This window comes from Oryctolagus cuniculus, chromosome 18 (assembly GCF_964237555.1).
Source record: "Oryctolagus cuniculus chromosome 18, mOryCun1.1, whole genome shotgun sequence".
NCBI classification, from domain to species: Eukaryota; Metazoa; Chordata; class Mammalia; order Lagomorpha; family Leporidae; genus Oryctolagus; species Oryctolagus cuniculus.
This window is the reverse complement of record NC_091449.1, coordinates 47,990,507-48,009,103: the sequence shown is the minus strand read 5'-3', so window position 1 is coordinate 48,009,103 and position 18,597 is coordinate 47,990,507. Positions and strand designations below refer to the sequence as shown.

Here is an 18,597-nt window from a genome sequence, read left to right as displayed (position 1 = left end):
TCATGGTTGGATTCAGAAATGGGAATATCGTCTCTCCTAAGAAAACAATTCCTATTTCTATGGTCTCAAGGGGCAGCCATCCCTGAAATGGTAAGGGTGGGGATTTCTGCTGTGAATGTCTTACCAGGAAAGCAATAAATCATTGTTGGCAGAGTCCATGGCTTGCACATAGCACTACTTTATTATCTATTCTTCATCAACTCCTTGGTTGAATGGGGCCATCAGGGGTCCAAAGAGGCTTACCTGTATGGAATAAAGCAGGAGAGCACTTGGTTCCATAGTTTGCAAATTAAGCCTTCCAGGAAGTCATTTTGGAACCAGCAAAACCTATCTCTGGATGCATATTCTTATCTTAGGGTGGTATTATGCCTCCATAACCACATTAACTTATTCCCTGAGCAACTTATCCAACCCCTTTGACAATGATTAACTCATGAGATCTCACAGAGTTGTGTCCTGTTGGGCTGGCTCCATTTGTTTGAGGATCTTTATCACCTGGTTGCTATCCTATAATTCCCTGTGTGGCTTGCATTTTATTACTTATTAGCACATCCTTTGGATAGCTAGGCAGGGAAGCAATGTAGAGCAAAAATTTGTTCTAATGTGAAAAGTGTTATAGGAGAGAAGTTTGAAAATCATGATTTAATCATCCAGGGACTATTTGGAAGAGTTGGGCAGACTGTGGAAAATCTGGGGAAAGATGAGAGCAGATCTAAGCAAGTTCTGAAGGAACTGCTGATGTTTGAGGAGGGGAATGCAAGACCCTGTTGGAAATGTCTACTCTCTAAACGTTTCGGCAATGTATAAGTATCTTAAGGGCGAAGAACATGTTTTGCAAAAATTCTTAGCATTTACTATTGTAAAAATCCTAGACTTCATAAATATTTCGTAAGTGGTTTCTGTATAGGATAATGGAGAAGACGTTGTGGCACAGGGTGTTAAGCTGCTGCTTGGGATGCCCACATCCCACATCAGAGTGCCTGGGATCGTGACCTTCTTCTGCTTTTGATCCAGCTTCCTGTTAATGTGCCTTGGAGGCAGCAGATGATGGACCAAGTACTTGGGTTCCTGCCACCCATCACAGAGAACTGATGAGTGAAGTTCTTGGCTGCTGGCTTTGTCATGGCTCAGCCCTGGTTGTTCAGATGGAAAATCTCTCTCTCACACATGTTCTGTCCTTCCTTTCCCTCTCTCTCTCCCTGCCCCACCCGCTTTCCAAATAAATACATACTGTTTAAAAAAAATAAAAATTAATAACTGAGTTGTGCTGCTCTAAAAACAAAATTTAGAACTACAGAGAAGTAGGCCTTAATGCAGTGTCCAAGGTTAGCAAGGCAAGAGCTCCCAAGTGGGCCCTATATAGCTTCAAATCCCATTTTGAAAGTTAGCTAAATAAACGAAATAAACTGAATACAAACGAAAGTGCTCAAGCCCTTGTTAACTTATTTTGGCAGTGGAGGCAATAATATCAATGTCAGGGAAATGCTAGAAATAGTTGATCAGAATGAATGCAAAAATGTGACCCAGTGTCTGTCACTTAGTTGATAGTCATTAAAAAGAAGCTGATCAGTGGATAACAACTCTTTGATAGACACACTCACCAATGGACTGGCTGTTTTAAGCAGAGATTCAGTGGAGAATGAATGATGTGAAAAGATGACCTGTAGAACCCCATCTAGCCAAAGTTCCACATCATCTGCACCAGAGCTTTGACCGCTGCCTCTTCCCACTCACCTACCTTCTTTTTTTTTTTTTTTTTTTTTTTTTGACAGACAGAGTGGACAGTGAGAGAGAGAGACAGAGAAAAAGGTCTTCCTTTGCCGTTGGTTCACCCTCCAATGGCCACCACGGCTGGCGCACTGCACTGATCTGAAGGCAGGAGCCAGGTGCTTCTCCTGGTCTCCCATGGGGTGCAGGGCCCAAACACCTGGGCCATCCTCCACTGCACTCCCGGGCCACAGCAGAGAGCTGGCCTGGAAGAGGGGCAACCGGGACAGAATCCGGCGCCCCGACCGGGACTAGAACCCGGTGTGCCTGCGCCACAAGGTGGAGGATTAGCCTATTGAGCCACGGCGCCGGCCTCACCTACCTTCTTGATATCTCCATTCTCATCCTATGTCATCAATAGTTGAAAGGCCATGAGTTTCTCCAGAGGGACTCCACCTATACCTCACTCAGTCTGTGGCTCTGCTATATAACGCATTTTCTCATTGGAATCAGTTACCCTCCGGCACCCCCTACCACACACACACTTTCCCCTAGCCAAGGAGCTACAGCTGTGGTCAGAATCCTCACAATTTGATGCTCTAGCCTTCCTTTGGATTTTTGGGCAAACAAAAAGGATGCTCATGTACATCAAGGGGAGCTGTTTGAAATGCTTTTCACAGCAAAGGAAGAAATCACAAATACTTTCTGTAATAATAAAAGATAATTTACATTTATCCACAACCCATACTGCTCAAGCCTAAACTCTTTAAATTGCCCAGAGAAATATAAGTTGCCACTACTCGCTACATTCCATCATCCTTCTCTTCACCTGCGTAGCCTGCATTGTGCTTTTACAAAGAGCTTCCCAATCCATTATCTCACTCAACCCTCAAATTAACTTGGGAGCCAGGGAGGTCAGACTTCATTCGTCCTCTCTTTTTATTTTTTATTTTAAGAGGAAGCAGATGTGAAGAGAGGTGAAGTGAGTTGTCAGTGGTCAGTGGTCCCACAGTTTGTTTGCTGAGCAGAGGCTTCCTCCCTGTGCTAGGATGTTGTGAGCATTAAAGCAGGAATTTACTAACCGGCCACTGGACTGAGACTGGGAGCTGGTTAGGCATCAAGATATCAGAAGTGTTTCTCTCTCTCTCTAAATGCAGGAAAGCTGTATTTCAAAGAAACATTTTATTATATCTTGTTTGCTAGGGAGTTTGGGTCTAGTGAGTTCATCCATCCCACCCACGATGGTCCCACATCCCTTGGATTTTCAGGGTCTACTGCTGATGATGTTTTTCAGATCCACCCATCTTGCCTAACTCTTCACTTCACAGTTGAGAAAGTTGAGGCCTAGGCTACTGACTGTTTCACGGTGAGATACTGGCAGATCTTTGAATGCCTAGCGTGGTGTTCACTGTGCACCTTTATTCATTGAACATCTTTTATGTTTTAGATAACAATTTTCATACCTAAGACCAACACTGACTAACATGACTTTTTGCAAGGGTTGAAAGGCCATGGATCAGTTGAAATGGGATCAGTAAGAGTACACTGAGAAAGCAAATTTTTAATTTAATTTAAATTTTAAAAGCCACATATATCTAGTTGCTATCTTATTGGATAACGTAGATGGACACTGAAATCACCTAGGAGCTTAAAAAACACTAATTCTTGAGTCTCATTGATTTTAATTGACTCAGAATAAGGTCTGCGCAATGGCATTTTTAAAGCTCTACAGTTAATGATGAGGCACAGTCAGGGTCAAGAGACAGTGGTATGGATTTTAAGTTGCAGGAGGGCGAAAACCACATTAGCTCTTTACTTCATTGTACCAGTACCAAGGAATTCAGTGAGATGTTAGCATTCATCCCAAATCTTAGAGAACTTGCTGTGTCCTGAGAAGAGGAAGACATAATCAGAGGCAGAGAATTACTGAAAGCGCCCTGTATTATGTTTTATACAAGGACTGTGTAATCTAGGCTAATGGAAATGGCCACTTGTACCTGTGAGCAGGGAAACGGGAAGACCGAGGGTGGCTGCAGTAATGGTTTTGGTAATGAATTAAAAATAAGGTATTTTTTTTTTTCTCCAGAAATGCATTTGTAGTAATAACTGTCACTGCCAGGCAAGTCAAAATTCATGTCTGTAATTCACAATAGGATTAACCTGGGATTATGGAAAATCTAATTAAGTGCACCATATTATCTGAGACCCACAAAAGCCACTTAACGTTGCCTTTGAAAGTCCTGCCTGTCTTAGAGTGTCCAGCATATGCCTCAGAAAATGTTCTGCACACGTCTCCAAGATCCTTGACTGCTTTGCTGCATCCTCTTCTCCTTTATCCTTAACTTTTAAAAAAAAATCCATTACTTTTGATGAATGACATTAATACACCTTAAAAAAAAGAATTGGGTTTCAAAGATTGGATTATTCAAAACAACAATGAGCTCCTTATGAGGCTATCATGGGTGTCTGCTTCCTAAAAATAAAGGCAGGGGATACCTTCTGTAGTATAAGTCGATCTTTTAAAAATCCATTTGAAAATGCTGCAGGGTTTAGTGTAATCCATGTGATGGGGGAGATTTGGGGAGGCACAGTAGGATTTGAGACCTCCGGAACAGCCCGTCCACATTCTGGCAGAAATCAGGCTTCTGACAGTTGGAAACATCTTGATGTCCTGCGTTTCTCACTGTCCACACTGATTTAAGTAGAGCTCAGGTAGGTGGACCTAGTGAATTGGGGTCACAGGATGCATTTCTGGGCAGGAGAGGTTTGAGACACTGCCTCTCCTTTTAGTATTTGTTTCTAAAGACCACAGGGAGCTCTTGTTCTTGGTAAGGCTGCCTTAGGACAATGCCTCCTCTCCTTGTTTGTGTGTTAAAAAACAGACTTGGAGAGTGGTTCTCTGGAAGACATCAGATTTCAGGGGGAAAGCGCAGGCCATTGTCTTTAGCCTAGTTCTCTGATAATCTTGAAAGAATTCTCTCAGGTCCTGCCTTACCCATGTCCTTTCTCTTCCAGAACTGGAGCTGGTCGTTTCCATAGAAATGGTTGGAAGTGCAAAATTGCTTTTAAACCAGATTTTGGAGTGAGAGGGCTGGGCAAATGCTATCTGAATTATCTTTCACTTGCTGATGTTTTTTTCTTCCCTTTTGTTTTTCTTCTGAAGAGTGAGGGGTTTAGGTTTTGTTCCTTTTGTCTTTAATTTTGAATATTCAGTAGCATAGTTGTACCTTACTTTCCCACTTGTCTAATAAAAGGCTTAGGTGAAGGTCTGTACAGTGTCATCCAATTCTGAGATTACAGAATTCAATGATGCAGCAAAATCTCTAAACAGCTGACAAAAATTACAGCACTAAGAGTGTCCATTCCAGGTGGAATTCTAGAGCCTAACTCTGCTCTAAACTTGAAACTCGGGCATCTGTCCTCTGGCTTCAGGAAATTTAAAAAGTTCAAGTCCAAATGTCCTTTACTCCCATATCAGCCCCTTCTCCTAGGGAGGCTGGAAAAACAACCCAGCCTCCTCCTCTATCTGTCTGTGACCAGTTCTCAGGCCTTCTATGCCTGCGCGGTTTCTAGAATGGCCCTCTCATCCATTCGAGGCTTGTTTTCCAAGCTCAGAGTGTGATTTTTCATGGGACCTCTCACCTGAGCTATTTGCAATGCCTCCGGGAAGTCTCCTTCCAGGTACGCCAGACTCCTCTAAGTAGAGGAGTCTCCCGGTGGTAGCTGGGAGCCACGTGTCCTCATTGAGCTCTTGAAGTGTGTCCAGTCCAAACCGAGATGTGCCTTCAGTGTAAAAGGCAGACTGGATTTTAAGACTCAGCTGAATTTTTCAGTCAGCTCTCTTCATCATTTACATATTGATACCATAGTAATGTACTATCATTCAGGGTATACTGAATTATAATCTATCTTTAAAATTAATTTTCCCATTTTTAACTTTTTAATGTGGCTTCTGGAAGACTCCCAGTTACATATGACTCATATTTCTATTGGACAACAGTGATCTACTTCACCTCATCCCCTCAGACATTTCTTTTTTTTTCACTCCCCTGTTGGCCGCAATGGCCGGAGCTGTGCTGATCTGAAGCCGGGAGCTGGAGCTTTTTTAAGTTTTTTTTTTTTTTTTTTTTTTTTTTTTTTTGACAGGCAGAGTGTACAGTGAGAGAGAGAGAGACAGAGAGAAAGGTCTTCCTTTTCTGTTGGTTCACCCCCCCAATGGCCACTGTGGCCAGCACACCGCGCTGATCCAGGAGCTAGGAGCCAGGTGCTTCTCCTGGTCTCCCATGTGGGTGCAGGGCCCAAGCACTTGGGCCATCCTCCACTGCACTCCCGGGCCACAGCAGAGAGCTGGCCTGGAAGAGGAGCAATGACACAGAATCCAGCACCCCAACCGGGACTAGAACCTGGTGTGCCGGCGCCGCAGCAATTGGATTAGCCTATTGAGCCACAGCACCGGCCTAGGAGTTGGAGCTTCCACATGGGCACAGGGGCCTAAAGACTTGGGCCATGCTCCACTGCTCTCCCAGGCCACAGCAGAGAGCCAGATCGGAAGTGGAGCAGCTGGGTCTAGAACCGGCACCCATATGGGATGCTGGCGCTTCAGGCCAGAGCATTAATCCGCTGCGTCACAGCTCTGGTCCCCCCTCAGACATTTCTATGACAGTCTTAGCAATCTATAATACTGGTTTTTTGGTTTACTCTAACAGAAAGTGGGTTTCTGGAGCCCTTTATAAGGGTTATACCTTGTTGCATGGTGACTGGTGCTTACAGTTTATAGCAAGGAACTCCAAAAGATTCACTGAATATTAATATGTAATCAATATGTAAATGATTAAGATAGCTTTCAATGTAATGAAAAGATGCTTTTATTTTGGTTCCTGATGCACATTTTCCATGAACTTTTTGAATCTGCCCCATATTGTGAAATTTCATTGAGGGAACAACATCTCTTCCTTTTCTTCCCAGTCACCTGCCACACGCCAGCCACGCGCTCTGTTACAGTAGAGAGCACCAAGGAAGAGAGCCGCGTCCGCACAGAGGTTACGCTGTATGTGTAGGTGCCCCGTGACAGGGACCAGACAAGAGTTTCTGTATGCTTTACCTCTTTTCCTCACAGCACCCCTGCTTTGAGACCAGTCCTAGCACCCTGAGCGCCCTGAGCCTGACTCACGCGGTCCTAGCGCCCTGAGCGCCCTGAGCCTGACTCACGCGGTCCTAGCGCCCTGAGCGCCCTGAGCCTGGCTCACGCGGTCCTAGCGCCCTGAGCGCCCTGAGCCTGGCTCACGTGTCCAGTGAGGACTAACTCCTGAGCGCTGGCCCTCCAGCGCCTTCCGTCTCCTCTGCCCTTGCTCTTAGCTGTTCTGTGAGGGCTGCCGCTCTCACCTCCGTTTCTCCTGCTCATGCCTGACAGCTCAGGCCTCTTCCATCTGCTTATGGGAAATCCTGAGTGGATTCACGTGGGTCATCTGGTGAAGTGTGATTCCTGACGCTGGGCTTGTCTGCAGGTTTGCACTGTCCAACCCTAAGTGTCCTTTCCTGTTAAATCCTACGTAAGTGGGGCATAGTACATGGAGTGGTGTAGTACTAACATAGTACGTGTAGTAGTACATGGTGTAGTAGATGCTGTAGCACACGGAGTGGTCCTGCCATCGGGGCCCTAAACCTTCAAAATGAGATGAAAACCTCCATCTGGGAAGGCCACTCTCTCTCGGCACGGCACAGACTCTCAGGCTTCTGCAGCCCTGGAAGACTCCTTTTTTTTTTTTTTGTTTTTGTTTTTTTTTTGTTTGTTTGTTTTTGTTTTTTTTAATTTGACAGATAGAGTTAGGCAGTGAGAGAGAGACAGGGAGAAAGGTCTTCCTTCCATTAGTTCACCCCCAAATGGCCGCTACTGCCAGAGCTGCGCCAATCCGAAGCCAGGAGCTAGGTGCCCTTTCCTGGTGTCCCATGTGGGTGCAGGGGCCCAAGCACTTGGGCCATCCTCCACTGCCTTCCCGGGCCACAGCAGAGAACTGGACTGGAAGAGGAGCAACTGGTACTAGAACCCGGCACCCATATGGGATTCCGGCACCACAGGCGGAGGATCAACCAAGTGAGCCACGGTGCCGGCCCTAGAAGACTCTTGAGAGGCTCCTCCCACAGCCTTCATTTTAAAAAAGGAGAAACTGAGTTGCAGAGAGAGAACTGCATTTTCTGAGGTTGCACAGCAATTCAGTGGCAGAGCCTCTTCCAGAACACATGTGTGGTGACCGTGGTCTGGAGCTCTTTCTAATGTCCCAGACTTCCTTGGAAATTCAAATATGACATTTTCTAGATCTGAACAAATGATCTGCTCTGGTTTCTCATGACCAGAGAACCAGCTTCCATTTCCCTCTTGATTATCCTAGGCTGGCTGTTCTGATGCTAACAGAAAGCACTCATGTTAGCCCGTGTGCAGGAGGCTTATTGTCATCCAGAGGATGGACACTGCAGGTGAGCTTAGTAGTACTCAGCCCCATGGAAACTGCAGTAGACAGACCTTGACAGCCATGATCTGTAGAGCATGGGGCGTGCATTCAGCAATTTATGTGGCTTGTGGATAGAAACCATATTTGACTCTCTTTGGTTTCATTTTTAAAAAGTTATTTTATTACGGTCAGCATTATGGCATAGTAGGTTAAGCCTCCGCCTGTGATGCCAGCAACCCATATGGGCGCCAGTTTGAGTCCCGGCTGCTCCATTTCTGATCCAGTTCCCTGCTAATATGCCTGTGGAAGCAGTGGAAGGTAGCTTAGGTGTTTGGGTCCCTGAACCCACATGGGAGACCCATAAGAAGCCCCTGGCTACTGGCCCACCCTGGCTGTTGCGGCTATTTGGAGAATGAACCAGCAGATGGAAAATCTCTCTCTCTCTCTCTCTCTCTCTCTCTCTGTAATTCTGTATTTCAAGTAATTATAATAAATCTTTAAAAAGTTATTTTATTATTATTTATTAGACTGAGCAACAGAGAGAGAGGGAGACGAACAGACAGTGGTTACGGCCTTGCTCAGGTGCCTCGCAACGCTCCTGCTTCAGCTGCCTCCCTAACTGCAGAGGGTTCCTGTTATCTTTCACTCGGGTTCTCAAGAGGCTCTGGTTTGCCTAGACTATCATTTGAGCCAGGTTGCACAGTTTGAAGCAATCAACAATTGGCACATGGCTTGGTTGTCACTGGGAAGGGCATATTCATCTCAGAGTGGGCATGGAGGCTCCGGGCTCTGGAGAGGCTGAATATATGGTTCTTAATCTGGAAAAAGCTGCAGTAGGCCGGTATGGGGAGACAGCACTGATAAGTTAAGGGTTTGTCTGCAGAAGGATTGTCATTGATTCCTCCGTGCTCTTGAATGTATTGATGATTGCACTGGTCACATCTTACCACCATGTACCTGCTTAGACCACGGTCTGACCCTTGTTTGAAGATAGTGTACAGATGGAAGGTGTATTGATATCCTGATGTCCCCAAGGTCCCACCTAAGCCCAGCACCATGAAAATTACTGCTGAATGAAGGGCTGGGCAAATTAAAAAAAAGGTTTATACATATTTACAGCCCCGAGACAAAGGAAGGTTTACGTATAGGCATTTGTTACTACAAATGACATTACATTATGTTAACCATCTGTTTATCATTGCTACTTTGCCCTGATACTCCCTCAGGTATTTTAACTCATGCAAAAGAAAAATTGAAAGTAAGATCGATCTCTTCCCACACATTCATTTAGAGCATTTATTCATAGCCAATGATGACACTACAGACAGTGTTATTTCCTGTATGTGTTGATATATTTTATTCACCTTAATGATTAACATTTAAAAATATTGCAGTGAGAAAAAGCATTTCTTAAAAATTGAATACAGCACAAATAATAAATTCTTCATTGCACATATTGTACTTTATCATCTTATCATTTGAAGATGATTTAATTACCCAAAGAGAGAAATAATCACTACAAGACTCCACAGATGTGAAACTTGGGGCCTTATTTTGGATTCTTATAATTGATTGTGGTCATGAGACCCTAGGATTATAAAGGCTGCCTATATATACTTAAAAATAAGTGGAATTCACATCTACAAAGATTATGTCTGGTATGAAATGCAATGCTGAGTTGCTCATTGGCAATGAATCACGCGCTCCTCTTATGCTGAACACCAGGAACATGGACTGCCAGAGTCCGGGAGTTAAGTAACAGCTCAAAGCCAAGGTTGGGTTTAACAGTCATATAAAAGTGAACTTGAGTTGCTGTGTCACCAACAGTTCAGGGCATGCTTGGGTGAGTTGCTTAATCACTCTTAGCCTCGGTTTTCTCCTCGATAAAATCTGAGTGATAGTTATATGGGGTTTGGTGAAAACGCAATGAAATGGTGTGTATCAAGCACTGAGCATGCAGCCTAGTACCAGAAAAATCAAGCACCTGAGCTAGCATAGTACTTGCTCTTACTACTTAGTTTTATGCAGCCCGTAAGTGATGGAAACAGGGTTCAGTCCCAGGTTAACCAGGCACACAGGTAGTGAATGATCTTTCCACTTCCAGAGCTGTATGGTGCTCTGTTTCTCCAGAAGCAAGTACAGACTTAACTGGTAGCAGTTTTTAAATTCCCACCCAAGTTCAGAGGATGTCTTGGTTATTGATAAGCGGCCTTAATTTCTGCATACTCTAACATTTGGATTCAATATCAAAGAATGAAACAGCGTATATGCAATAACCCTTTCCATGGTCCTTGCGTTTTTTTTTTTTTTTTTTTTTGTACCTGAAAAGCATTGATTACCCCCAGTTTATGCCATGCGCTAAGAGTGGAAATCAAGGAAGAAGGAATTTGATTCAATAATTCTTGTACTACTTCCTCTCCCCCAATCTCTGTGATTTCCACAGACATAGCATAATTCCTGTGATTTGATTTGAAAGGAGAGACCAGCTCAGTGCTGAGTGATGAGATCTGAACTGGGAATAAAATATGCTTGAATTAATTTGCATAATAGAATCCGATTGGTTACAAAGCTGTGTTTGTTGAAAAAGAGAGCAGAGCCCCTGAGCTCACCAGCAAGGGGACAGAGTGGGGTTTTGAGTTCTGGTGTGGGCTATGACAATACTCTTAATGTAATGATAACCTGTCTTTAACTGTAAATTAGCTACCAGTAAGTGAAAACGGGTCAGCCTGACTGGTCCTTGCAGCTCTGTGGGGAGGAGAAAGCTGCTTTCTGCTATGCTTTTCATCTTTCTTTCTCTCCCTGATAACAATTTCCAGCAGGAGTCCACATATACTTAAACACCCGTATATGTCATTTTCTTTTACGGAGACAAAAGCAGGCACAGCAAGAGAGTTACATGCTCAAGGCACAGTAGCTTAAGAGGGACTCTCTGCTCTCCAGACAGAGGGTGAGCCTTCCACTTAGAGCTGGTGGTTTTGCAAATCCATTTTCCTGTCATGTTATTACTCCTGTGACTTTCAACAACATTTATTTTCCCCTCCAAGCAATATGCTCCCATCATAAAATAAAGTCTTCCTGTATGTTTTAGTGAAACCTCAGTGCTTAGGTATCCAGGCATAGTGCTGGAAAAGTGCTTTAATGGAAGGATTGTTCAAGAACTGCCCTGGGGGATCTTTATTAAAACCAATTAGACCACTGATATATTTCCCTGATTATTACCAACGTCAAGGTCTTCTTAGGAGGGCGGTCTCTTATTAATTTTCATAGGAGATTCCTGCAAAGTCTGTCTCACTGAATACATCAATCAGTTCTCTAGATCCTGGAAGTATTTTCTTTTTTTTTTTTAAATATTTATTTATTTTATTTGAAAGGCAGAGTTACAGAGAGGCAGAGAGAGAGAGAGAGAGAGAGAGAGATTAAAAGAGAAATCTTCCATCCACTGGTTCACTACCCAAATGGCCACAATGGCCAGAGCTGGGCCGATCCAAAGCCAGGAACCAGGAGCTTCTTCTGGGTCTCCAGTGTAGGTGCAGGGGCCCAACAACTTGGGCCATCTTCTACTGCTTTCCCAGGCCATAGCAGAGAGCTGGATTGGAAGTGGAGCAGCCAGGGCTTGAAGCAGCACCCATATGGGATGCCAGCACTGTAGGTGGTGGCTTTAACTGCTATGCCACAGTGCTGGGCCTGGAAGCATTTTTTAAAAAGAGAGGAGAAAATAAAAATAATCTCCTTGAATATCTTTCTTTAATTTAAACATTAAGCAACTTTGAAACAGAGCTTTAAAAATAAAAAGCAAAGATGAACTGCTGTGTATTGCATTGCATAGGGATTCGGTTGTACTCTGATACTGATAGGCAGATGTAATCACCTCTTATTTGTCTTCTCTTTCATTGTTGTTATGAATTCCTTTCCGTTCCTCTTTCAGGTTGGTTGATACTTTTTGTCATAGTCTCCCTCATCCCTGTTAGTGCTCTCTAAACTTAAATTAGAGGCAAGTGTTTGACGGACACTGCTTGAGATGCTGCATCCCATATCTGTGGGCCAGAGATGGTGTCCTGGCTCCACTTCCCATGCTCCTGTCCTTATTATGTGCACCCCAAGAGGCAGCAGGTGGTAATGCAAGTACTTGAGTCCCCGCCACTCATGTGGTTCACTAAAATGGAGATCCAGGTTCCTGGCTTCAGCCTGGCCCAGCCTCAGCTATTGTGGACACAGGCAGAGTGAACCAGCAGGTGGAAGATCTCTGTCTATCTCTGCCTGTGTCTCTCTGGTTGTCTGTCTGTCACTGTCCCCATCTCTGTCTCTTTCAAATAAAGTAAATAAGGCTACTGTGTGTGCACAGGAATGTATTTCTAATTTGATCTGCGGCTTCTCTCTGAGAGGCAGTGCAGGTAGAATTGTAGGGGTTAAGAATGCCGTCTGTGAAACAAAACATGGAGGGTGCAAACATGTTGTGTAATCTTGGGCAAGTTACTTAATCTTTGTATGCCTCAAACTATTTACTACGAAGTGGGGATAACAATACTTTTTAGAATTATTGTAAAGATTTGACAGTAACTCATGAGAAGCCCTTACATCAGTGTTAGGCAGTTAACACTTGATAAATGTTAATGCTTATTAATATACTCATCATAGTCATATTATTAGTATGTATCAAATTACAATATTAGCTTACTTTCTACCTTTATGTGGCTTCTAAACGACCATTTATTTTTTAGTTACAATGTCTGTTTCCTTCTGAACTTCAAATACAAACACCAAGAGCTGGTATTGTTCATTAGGTAAGAACAGTTCACATGTCAGCCCCGCTATCTCCAGAAACCAAGCCTTGCACACATTGCTTAATCTATCTGGGCCACTGATTTCTGCATCGTTTAAAGTAAGACTGTCCATGGTGCCCATTCATAAGGTTGATATAGAAATTAATAGATGAGTTAATATTTGTAAAGTTTTTAGAACAGTGGTTTAAAAAATCGTTTGCTAAATAGATGTTCGTTCTGAAAGTAAACAAACAAAAATATGTCCTCAAGTTCTTCTTGTACATAGCTAATATTAACCATTAAAACACCTTTACATATTATATGTAGATATTAAATTACTTAAAATTAGTGAGTTTGATTAATTACTTTTAAGAGCATTTTGGGTAGCAAGCATTTGACACAACAGTTAAGATGCCACTTGGGATACCCATGTCCCCTGTCAGAGTGCCTGGTATATATATAACAGCTCCTCCAGTTCCAATCCAGCTTCTTGCTAATGCACTTTCTTGGAAGGCAGGAGGGGATTTTTCAAAATTTTTGGTCCTTGACCCTCACATGGGAGTTCTAGAGTATGTTCCAGATTCCTGGCTATGTCCTGGCCAAACCCTGGATGTTGAGGACATTTGGGGATTGAGTCAGCAAGATGGAAGATCTCTCCCTGTCTCTCTGTGTTTCTCTCTGCCTTTCAAATAAAGTGAAAATAAATACATAAATAAATAAAGTGAAGGCAAATTGATTTTTTGTATTCTTTCCATTAGAAGAGAGAATCTCTTCTTTTGAACAAAGGGTGAAGATTATTGTTAATTGGTCACGCAGAAACTCTTAAATTCATTAGTACTAAGCAAGAATTTTTTTATAAAGAGAAAAAAAGTTGTCATCTAGTTTCAGCACTTCCTGTGTCAGAAATAATTGTGCTTTACAGCAAAATGGCAGCCAGAAGTAAGAGGTGCAGAGATATCAACTCTAATTAAACCCTTTCTTTCAAATACACTTCACAGTTTATATGCAAGAATAATTTATCGCCATGTGAATGAACACTTAATACTTGGCACGATACAAAATGGGCAGGATTCCTGCCACACCATCTGTTCTTTCCTTTCTCTTGCTTTTTCTTAAATTTCTGTAGAGGCAACATCCAGTATGAAGCTGAAGTATGTGGTTCAAATCATATGTTTAGTTATTGGACATAATAATTGCTACTAAGAAACAATCCTAACCATTATGAGGCTTCCAGTCTAGTAAGGAGGCAGTATATGAGTCTGAAGAAATACCTCACAGAATCTCACTGGAACTCTAACCAAGAATATGGTGCTGGAGGCCACTTGTAGAACATTTCCCCAGCTCAGGTGGAGACTCCCATGATGTGTTCAGCCTTGTGTGGACACAAAGTTCATGTGATACCACCGATGCTTGGAGGGACTGATGGACATGCCCCAAGTCCTCCACATTGTATGATACAGAAGTGGAGGTCCGATTCTGGCCTGTCTGACCTCCACATGTAGTTACTGTCCACTTTAACAAGAGCCATGCTATCCTTTCCTGCTCCTCTCTTCCCTGCACCACTTCTTTCAAACCACATAGCAAAGAATTCATTAATGGGGGTTATTCCTACAATGTGCAAAGCTCACTAGTTTCATTTAGAACCACCGGTGCTGAAATAAGGTGTCACCTCACTATCAACATGTCCTCCTCCATGCACAGAATTTTCTGGTATTCCTTCCCACTGGGACTGGGGGTGTCTGTGAGGCAGTCAGGTTCCAGACACCAGGGCTCTGACTGGTATCTGAGTGGCATTCTGGAGAGAATGGGTGAGTTTCCAGAAGAAAGTGTGGGACTCCCTGAGAGGGAGCGAGGAGGTTCCTTAGGGGAGAATTAAGCTTTCATCACCAGAAAGCTTAAATCCAGGAACTTGAAGACTGGAGAGAAGAACCAGAGTGCTGGAGGGGGCAGGAATGACCGTGCTCAGAAACCCATAAGGAGTGTGGAAAGGCGAAGATGTTAGAAACTCCTCCTCTGTACTGATGAGTAGATGTGCAACGTCTGCGCCAAGAAGACTGTTGAACCAGCTGCTGGGGCATATTGTGATATTTTACTTCTTCTGGTTTGAGAGAACTTATCAAGTATCCTTTATGAGACTACCAAGCTCCTGGAGGATCTTCAGTGGTTTTGTTGAACCGCTGACCAGACAAGAGCTAATCTTGCTCATTGAATTGACACTATAGCCCTACATGATCACTGTAACCTTCACTGACCCACCAATGTGTCAGCAGTAACTTCATCTATATTTCTCCAACATATTTTAGTAACTATCCATTGTTTCTCAGGATCTGTTCCAAGCTGTCTTATAGCAACATGCATTGCCTGCCTTTACCCCCCACTTCATGCTGAAGGTTTTGAGACATACTGTGTTTTTGACCTCTGTGTTTTTGCCTCTGCATGGCATCACTTTCTCTTCCTTCTTTTTAAATTTTTAAAGAGGGATTTATTTATTTGAAAGGCAGTGTTACAGAGAGAGGGAGAGACAGAGAGAGGTATTTTTCATCCATTGGTTTGTTCACTCCCCTAAATGACCACAGTGGCTGGGGCTGGACCAGACCTAAGTCAGGAGCCAGGACTTTTTCTGGTCTCCCACATGGGATGCAGCGGTCCAGAAAGTTGGACCATCTGCAACTGCTTTCCCAGTTGCATTAGGAGGGAGCTGGATTGGAAGTGGAGCAGCCGGGACTTGAACTGGTACCCGTATGGGATGTGGGCCATGTCTAAGCCTTCTGTGCCATAGCACTGATCCCACTCCCTTCTTTTTTTTTTTAAAGATTTATTTATTTATTTTAAAGGTAGCACAACATAGAGGAAGGGAGAAGGAGAGAGAGAGAGAGACAGAGAGAGAGAGGGAGAGAGAAAGAGATATCTTGCATCTTCTGGTTCATTCCCCTAAATGGCCATAACATTGAGGTCTGAGCCAAGCCAAAGCCAGACCAAATGGAGTTCAGATGATAGAGGCTCAAATACTTGGCTCATCATCTGCTGCCTTCCCATGCATGTTGGCAGGAAGTGGATCAGAAATGGAGCTGTAGGGACTTGAACTGGCACAATGAAATTGGATGCCTATGTGATGCTGGTGTGGCAGCCAGTGCACCACGATGACAGCCCCAGCTTCTTATTCCTTCTTATTATGGTAATTCTCACTTAGAATTGAACTGAGCCATCCTGTCCTCCAGAAGGATTCCTTCAGTACTTATTACATTCCGTCCCCTCTCTTGAGCTCCCATAATGCACCATTTTCCCATTACAAAAACCTATCAAGAGGTCAGCATTGTGGTGTAGCTGGTGAAACCACCATCTGTGATGCTAGCATCCCCTCTGGGTGCCAGTGTGAGTCCTGGCTGCTCCACTTCCAATCCAGTTCCCCGCTAACGGCCTGGGAAAACAATGGAAGATGGTCCTAGTGCTTGGGTCCCTGCACCCACGTGGGAGACCCTGAAGAAGCTCCTAACTCCTGGCTTCAGCCTGGCCAAGCCCTGGCTGCCATTTGAGGAGTGATCCAGCAGACGGAAGATCTGTCTCTCTCTATATCTCTCCCTGTGTATCTGTAACTCTGCTTTTCAAACAAATAAATTTTTAAAAACATATCAAAGCACATTCCTGATCAATCACAATAACAGATAAATATAGAACATTTGTTTGTGTTAGGAATTGTGCTAAAAGACTTACAGGCATTAATCATTTAATTCCCGTGATGACCTTGTAGTATGTATGAGTCTGATTCCCATTTGATAATGAGCAAACTGAATTCAAAGAAGCTACCTTGTCCCAAACTGGCAAGTAGTAAAACAGATACTATAGCTAAGCTTTTACTGAATAGAGCTGAAATGAGGTGAGGATGGAGTCTGAAGTCAGTCTAACCTCTCTCTCCCTCTGCTTGCAGAACCTGACTGGGGAAGTGGGCACCCCTGACGTGATGTGCTCAGCAAGTGGAGACATTCTGTTCCAAGAGAAGTCTGTGTGACACATCTGGAGGCCACAGTTGGAAGGTTCGCCACACGGCTTGCAGAAGGGGTGACAGCCGCTTTCTCCTGTGCCTACCACATAACCAAAAATGAAGGAGAATTACTGTTTACAAGCTGCCCTGGTGTGCCTGGGCATGCTGTGCCACAGCCAGGCATTCAGCCCAGAATGGCGGAGCCACCTGCGGCCCTCGTTCCATGGGCACCATGAGAAGGGCAAGGAGGGCCAGGTGCTGCAGCGCTCCAAGAGAGGCTGGGTCTGGAACCAGTTCTTCGTGATAGAGGAGTACACCGGACCTGACCCCGTGCTTGTGGGCAGGGTAATGCTACCTCCTTTTAGTCTTTGTTTATCCCTTTCTACCACTGGAATAGTAGCCTATGGGAAAAAATTCTAAGAAGGAAAGTATTAATGGTCTACTGTCAGCAAAATATCAAAGTCATTGTACACACATCCTTCTGGTCTGCTTATAAATTCAGCCTTATCCATGTTGAGATAGCTTCTGTTTTCCACTTACCATTGTGCCACAAAATCTGCACTTTTATGCTTAGGTAAGAGCCTATTGAAGGAAATGCTCATAATTTATTTAGCCATTCGACAGTGGGGTCGTGTCCTTGACCACACCCTCACCTCACCTTGGATGACTCTTACTTCCTAGCTTCCTTTTTTCATCACACATATCTCTGATTTTTCTGTTTCCCTCAATAGATTCCAAACTGCATTGCAGGTGCTGGTACTAAGCTCAGATTTGAAGAGATAGGCAAATGCACATCACAAAGATGTGTTGTTGTCCTCATTGTCATAGTGATGGCAAAGGCCATTTGGGGAGGCTTCGGATTCTTAACACTACTCAGGTTCTGCATTCACTGTGTATCCCTCCAAGAAGGTGCAAGTGTAGAAAGGGAGTCAAAAACATGTTTGAAAGATTGCATTCATTCATGATGTACAAACAGCTGTCTTTCAGAGGACAGTTACGTTACCCACAATGAGATAAGTGTATATAAGCATAAGAAATGATACCTATTTTTAAAGATTGATTTGTTTATCTGAAAGGCAGAGTTACAGACAAACAGAGGCAGAGCAGAGGCAGAGAGAGAGGTCTTCCACCCACTGGTTCACTCCTCAAATGGGTGCAATGGCCAGAGGTGGGCCAATCCGAAGCCAGGAGCCGTGAGCTGCTTCTGGGTCTCCCATGCGGATGTAGGGGCCTAAGCACTTGGGCTGTCTTCTACTGCTTTCTCAGAGCAGAAAGCTGGATCAGAAGTGGAGCAATTGGGGCTGGTGCTATGGCATAGCTGGTAAAGCAGCTGCCTGCATTGCCGGCATCCCAGTTGGACACCGGTTCAAGTCTGGCTGCTCCACCTCTGATCCAGCTTTCTGCTATGGCCTGGGAAAGCAGCAGAAGATGGCCCAAGTCCTTGGGCCTCTGCACCCATGTGGGAGACCCAGAAGAAGCTCCTGGCTACTGGCTTCAGATCCACCCAGCTCCAGTCATTGTGGCCATTTGGGGAGTGAACCAGCTGAAGGAAGACCCCGCTCTCTCTCTTTCTCTGCCTCTCTGTAACTTTGCCTTTCAAATAAATGAATAAATCTCTTTAAAAAAAGAAACACCAAAATTTCTAAAGATTAAAAAAAAAAGAAGTGGAGCAGTTGCGTCTCGAACCAGTGCCCATATGGGATAC

General features: G+C 44.0%; 1 protein-coding gene across 3 annotated transcripts in view; it reads left to right on the top strand.

Annotated features, from left to right (window-relative positions):
• The window catches only part of CDH11 (cadherin 11), a 164,332-nt gene that overhangs the window by 95,919 nt on the left and 49,816 nt on the right, over positions 1–18,597 (top strand). For all 3 annotated transcript variants that reach the window (XM_070063308.1, XM_051846856.2, XM_070063307.1), the window contains one exon: positions 16,839–17,237. In XM_070063308.1, coding sequence (XP_069919409.1) covers positions 17,010–17,237 — 228 coding nt within the window. In that variant the 5' untranslated portion in view covers positions 16,839–17,009. The remainder of the gene's footprint in view (positions 1–16,838; positions 17,238–18,597) is intronic.